The sequence below is a fragment of the Chondrus crispus genome, genomic scaffold, assembly GCF_000350225.1.
Source record: "Chondrus crispus Stackhouse genomic scaffold, scaffold_68, whole genome shotgun sequence".
Taxonomy (NCBI): Eukaryota; Rhodophyta; class Florideophyceae; order Gigartinales; family Gigartinaceae; genus Chondrus; species Chondrus crispus.
Window position 1 is genome coordinate 195556 of NW_005178626.1, and position 6502 is coordinate 202057.

The 6502-nt window shown below is 54.3% G+C and overlaps 1 protein-coding gene across 1 annotated transcript; it reads right to left on the reverse strand.

Annotated features, from left to right (window-relative positions):
* Positions 1 to 574: 574 nt before the first annotated feature.
* Positions 575 to 1063, reverse strand: CHC_T00008411001 (Hypothetical protein). Its single transcript, XM_005710804.1, has one exon. The coding sequence runs from the start codon at positions 1061 to 1063 to the stop codon at positions 575 to 577; it is 489 nt and encodes a 162-aa protein (XP_005710861.1).
* Positions 1064 to 6502: the final 5439 nt, after the last annotated feature.

Consider the following 6502-nt stretch of genomic DNA (forward strand, 5'->3'; position numbering starts at 1 on the left):
CCCCCCCCCCCCCCCCCCCCCCCCCCCCCGGGTTACTTGTAGGTGTCCTCCAGTATTGGTAACATGCCCTAATCGCCCCCCCCCCCGCCCCCTGCGTACTCCCTCGCGCCCTTACGCGCACGTAAGGGGAGATGCAAGATGCAAGTGCGGGAGACTGCGGGTTCCGTGCGCGACGCGGGCCGGTACGTGGGGGATTGCGAAGCGGCTTGCGCAACGTGGACGGGCAGCGTATAACATGGTGGCGCATGTGAGAGGGCCGGGCGAATGCGCAGACGGCTTGGACTTCCCGGTGACGACGGTGGAGAGTGGGCGCCCGCTCGCCACTGAAACACCGCTGTAAATGGTTGTGCGGCGCGTGCCCCGGGACGGGGGCGGTGCTCAGTGTGGGTCTGGTGGGGAGACTGCCGCGCAGAAGCCTGCGAGGAAGGCGGGTGGTGACAGCTGTGGCGACTCGTTCCACGTTGCCGGGGAGGGGGGAGCCCGTGGTCAAAGTGGTGGGTTTATTAGGAAGGAGAGACGCAAACACCTCTTCTCTATGCTACATTGACGAGGCACACCGCGCGCTCTCTCGCGTTCACGGGTCGCCCCTCCTCCTCTGGCTGAGGGAGGATCCAAAGCCAATGGGCTTCCTCCTGCAGTTTGGGCAGATGGAGCACAAGTTGTATGCACCGGACCTTTCCATGCGGTACATGCAGATGCCACCGCACTGGCGAATGTTCCCGTACAGCATGATCTGCCGCGTGCAGTAGATGAGCTGGTGCGCGCCCTCGCCGCCGCCGCACTTGAGGCACAGCCCCGATTCCTCGTGGTAGATCTCGTCGCCGTACAGTTGCGGCATTGTCGCGGACAGTTGCAAAAGTACGCCAAGAACTGCAAGACGTTGTCGGCGCGTTGCGTGGGGGAGAAGCTCATGCGGGGGGGCGGAGGGCCGCACTGCTACAAATAGAAATAGCGCTGCGCGCAACCGTTGTGGAGGACACTTCTGTACGAGGAGCATGCGGGGCAGCCCAAACTGATCTCTCCGGTAGGCGAAATGGTTGGTTTGCCGGCTCGCCGAGCGCATGCCATTTTGATGTGCGTCCACGTGCCATAGGCCGGACGGCGCACTTCAAACGAGTCGCCGCTTATCCGGAGCAACACAGAAGGGTGCGTGAAGGTCAGACCTACGCGACTGCGGCACACGGTCCACCGCAGTGGACAGAGCGCTCTTGAAAAGGGCGCGCGGCGAATCAAGTGGTTTGAGGAGGGGGAAGGCGGCTTCTGCGAACTGTGAGGGGAGAAGAGGCGCTGGGAGAGGGGAAGTTGGGAGGCGTTGTGGGGCATATCGCTTACACTTCGTGTTTTATCGACGATATCGTTCATTCAAGGATTGGATGCCCACTTCCGAAACGAGCTTGTTTGTACATGTTTGTTACCATGCCATTGTGCTGTACAGCAATCAGATCCGTGGACGTGGGAGCTAGTAGCTGCCATATTGCAAACTGTGATTGGGAAGAGAGGGTTGGGAGAGTGGAAGCGCGACTGCGAACTGGAAAACGGAGGTGTGTGGAACAGATCAGTTTGCCGCCTCACTTGACCGCCTCTCAGGAATTTTCCAATGTTATTATAGAGGACGATGGACAGCGATGTTGTATGATGGTAAACCCACTGTTTCTGCCCGGTACATGTGCTGCTGGTGTTCGCAGCGAGGGCGAGGCCAGCTGCAGAGCTATACTCTTCAAAGGGCTGAGCTGTACTCTTCAAAGGGCTACACGTTTTCCTCTCCCGTGAGGGTAATTCGATCGAGTCAGCAGAAAGTAATCTAGGATGCATGGCCCCTCTTCGATTGCCCTGAAGGAGGCCGGGATTCAGCTGGAATTGTGAGCATCTCACTAATGTTCACGCTGTGTCGTAGTAGAAGCGTGCCGCATTCGCAAGTTTAAGCCCCGAGTCGGGCAGTGCGGGTGAGAAGCTTGAAGTACTGTACCTGTATCGTAGTAGGGTGTAGGGTTTAGGTTAGTGTAGCGGGGGCCTTGCGAAAGAGCTGGAAGAGAAAGACAGTGGTTACTTTCAAGCATTCTCATAATAGAGTACTACAGTGATCGCTGTGCATTCAGGCAGGTACAGTAGCAATTGTTCGGGGCAATACCGTGAAGAGACGGTGCGATTGCGAAGGCACTGTTGTTGCATTCGCAACAATAGTCATTGAATAAAGCATATGAAGAGTGTGAAGGGATGACGAGAGATTAACCCTTTTGCAGAGCAGAGAAGAAGAACCACTAGTGATATCCACAGATCTTCAGAGCTGTGGGCAGTACTGTGGCGATGCAGAAAGCGGCTGCAAAATTGCAGTACAGATGGTTGGTACCGCCATCAGTGGGGGCATAGGGACATCGCCTTCAATCGGTATGCGTCTGCTGCTGTGACGAAAATCTCGATCCAGTCTCATCTCTATGACATGGAGCAGCAATGCACTCGTTCCTCTCACACAGATTCAAGCACCGTCGAACCACTGCCACCTAAAAGGCATTCACTCATTATTCATTTAACCCAATCAAAATGTCTCCGGTTGAGCTCAAACTAAACTATTCTTGACTCCTTCGACAAGGTTTTGCTCTATAATTCTGTAACGGCACTGGAGCGCAGGTGGAAGACGTTTCATGGGTGCAAACGGCACTCGAAAAAGGCTGTGGCGTTTCTACACAACGTCTGCATGCATCAATTCCAGCCGCCATGGGCCGCATAGTGCCAGTGTAGTGTATTCCACCAGCCGGTTTACGTATACACAAAAATCGGGGCACCACAGAAAATCGCTCCCCAATAAAATGGCCACCTGTTATTCTAGCGCAAACATGTGTACAGTAGGTCTGATGCAAACAGGCTGCCTATGATAGAGGCAGGCAAATCGGACAATGCGCATTGCTTATATCTAACAACTTTGCACCTCTTTCCGCAAGCTTTCTTGGGAACTTTCACTTGAGCCTAAACATAGTATTCACCATTTTAAATCTCGAACATTCATGGATGCACCAGCTACATATGTTTGGTTAAAATTGACAACAGCAGAAATTGTATACTGTATATATATTGTACCCGTTATGTGTGTGTGTGTGTGGAAAAGAATCGGCGAACGGGCCAACTAAGTGCAGCCTCCCGAGTTCCGATTCTAATCATCTTTCTCCTGAGAACAGCATGCAAGTGCGTCTTTTGGGGTCCGAGAAACTCATCGATAAGCTCAGGATACATACTTTTTTCTTCCTCTGACTATGAGATTACTGTATGATACACGTGAGTTGTTGACATCTGTCCCTGGTTGGGGCTGTGAACCTAACTGGAGGGGCTCCAGTATGTGTTGTGATGCATCACTCGCGAAAGGTCTTTCAATGCAAAACTCTGCACCAATTATGGCTACTCCCAGACAAATATCTAGTGATGTTTTCCATGCTGTCAACAGCATGGAAAAATCTCCAGCCTAGAGGTTTTCTATGACGAAGGTGAGGACCAGTAGACACGGCGTGCGCTTTCTGTCGAGCTTGCAATAGACAAATGTGTTGCATTGCAATTCTATGTGGCCCCCTCGCACTCGAGGCCCCCTCGCAGAGTGTGAAGCTAGTCGTGGAGGATGCAGTGAGTGAATGGGAGAGTAATCTGATGCCTCTCCCATTCACTCACTGTGACGTTGGATGCCTCCTCCCCCTCTCCTACTGTATGTACTGGAGTAGTTCAATTTCGGTGGGTAGACTCTTTTGCAGCTATTTAATGAGATTCCGATCACGGTTTTTACGCATAGAGATATTTTGAACCAAACGCCACCAAAACAAAACACGCGAAAGCAACATCCTTTTTTTTTTTTTTTTTTTTTTTTTTTTGCTGCTCGTTGCTTGACGTAAGCACGTGCGCATGCATTCAGTCTAAGCACTTGTGTACTGCATCCCTGGGCTTGTTCTGGAAGCGCCCCTCATCGCCCCCGATTACGCCAAGACGCCAATTTCATACAAGCAGTACAGATTGTAGGGGAACCACCCGAACGAATCTCAATAGCCAATACACAGAGCAAATGTCATATCGCTTTCTTTCACACGAATGAACGACGTTCCAGAGGCAACTTGCGAAAAGTGGAGTGTCAATCAACCAGCAGCAGCGTTCGTTTTATCGTTCGCTTGTCCTTTCTCTCGAGAGCAGCGGGGATCGAGAGGTGATTCACACGATTCCGCTTCCATTGACTCTGTTTCGCCGCATCCCGGAATCAAGCGAGATCGTTATATCCTAAGCGTACATTGCCCTTCACAAAACAAAACAAAAAAAAGAGAAAAAAACGTGAGCACTTTCGATGTGTTTCCCCAGATACGATTGCGAGAAAAAGCTTTTCCGACCACGTCCATAAATATTCATTCAAGATGAGCGCCTCTCAGGGCCGGGCAGCCGCCATAAAGCCGCGCTTGCATCGCCCCCGCAGAAAATTGATTACCAGTGTTTGAATTTAAAACATTGCAAGATGGTCGTGTTCGGCACAGACGTGTTCAACCGGAACGGGCGATGTCGGTCCTGCGGGGACAGCAGGGCGCAGCACCAGATCTACCTGTGCCACCGGCTGTTCCCGCGCGGGTGCGGGGTGGAGAAGTGCCGCGGGCGGTGCGTGTGGCGAGTGCTCGCGCACGGGCAGTATTCGTCGTGCTCCAAGTGCCCCGTGTGCGAGCACGCGCCGATCCCGCTCGACGCGCACCGGCAGCAGGCCCCGCCGCCGTACCGGGCTCACGGCGGGGGAAGGTAGGGGAGTGAGTGCCTGGACGGCGGGGCAACGGGTTGCGTGGCTGGTGGGTAAGGAAAAGGGTGTGTGGGGGCAAGGGTATGTGTTGGGTGCAGGTGGGGGCGGAATGGAGCGGTTCTGCCGGTGATGGCGAAAGGTGTGTTGCGGTGGGGAATTGCGTGCAATGCAAGCGTTGGGGGTTGGGTGTCCCTGCGCGGGGTTATTCCATTCGTGCGTGCTGCGTTGTCGCTGGTGAGCAGCAGGCGGAGATGGCGCAGGCGGAGACAGTCCTTGTTGTTTTCCGACGCGCAGGTTGGCGGCGGGCGGGGCGTGGGCTCTGCGACGCGGGGGTTGAGAGGCGTGCGCGAGTGGAAGTTGGGGGCGCGAAATGGGGGCGCGAAATGTGGCGGCTCACGCGGGCGTCGGAGATGTGGCCGAGATATTCCGCGACGGGGGGCGCGGCGTGCCCTAAATCCCTTAATCCCCAAATATTCCGCGGGCCAACGGCGGGGCGCGGCGTGCCCGCGCGGCCTACACGACCGGTAAAAAAGATCTCGGTGAGAAATATCTCGGTGAGAAATATCTCGGTGATATTCGTGGCGCGGCCTGCGGAAGACCACCGGAAGACCACCGGTGCCTCTGTGTTTGTTATGCCAAGAACTGGTCCGATGCCTCCGACCGCCGGTCGTGGCGGAGGCGACGGCGCCTTTATTTCCTACTGAGTAGATAGCGCCTTATTGGCATCGTCCTATTTGTACTGTGTCTTATCTGGATGGAACCACAGTGTTCTCCTGGGAGAGCTGGGACCGTTCCAGCTGCCGCCCGCCTTGTGTCTCCGAGTGAAGCCGCCTCTATCAAAATAGTGTCACGATACTTAGAATTCAGTTAAAATCCACCACCCCCTCCACTACTTGCGCCTGCACTGAAATTACTGTGTGTCAATGTAACCGTTACCACACCACAGCAAACTACTGTTTCACGCCAGACTACGCCACACGCCCATGCCACACACCCCTGCGAACCATCAATGCCCAAAAATAGTCTAACCCACACTATTTCACTTTCACTGCTACCTGCATGTACACCTACTGTAATCCCGCCCATGCGGTCCCACGTGTTCAACTTGTACACGTGGCCACGTGACACCTACCTATGATAAACTGCCTTCAGAACCATAATTGTGATAACGACTGGCCAACGACATCATGTGAAGAGAGAGGAATGACTGCGAGTCAAGGATGTGATGAAGGAATCACCACAATAATCAATATTCAATACGCCTCTCCTCCTTCCCCCCTCCACACCCCCTCCACACCCCCTCCACACCCCCTCCCACCCTCCCGCCCCCGCGCCACCGCTACCGTCCCATATCCCACGACTCCCCAGCCGGCACCCGCCTCCCTTCCGCGATCCCCCAACGATGCCACGCGCAACGATACCACAGTTTGGTCTGTGTCCAAAAAAGCCCCGCATCAATCTGGACGCAAAACGGATCCAATTGTCAACAACAGGAGGCGATTTAGCGCATCACTTAATGGGGAATTGCTGCTTATTTGATGCTACGCACTCACCACTTGCGATACCGGTCTACTGCCCATGTCGTATGTCGACTGCCCAACGCATGCCGGTAGTTCAAAAAAAAACACTACTACTTATTCGGAGGCCGTTTTCGAAACGATGTAAAGGTAGCGCCCTCCACGACCCTTATTCAAGTCTCCCGTCGTCCCTGTCCATCCATCAGGAACTCGAACAAGCTGGCCGCCGCACAGCATTGCA

What these genes read in the sequence shown, in the direction of transcription:
- CHC_T00008411001 (XM_005710804.1), bottom strand. Translation starts at nt 1,063, where the DNA reads ATGCGCTCGGCGAGCCGGCAAACCAACCATTTCGCCTACCGGAGAGAT.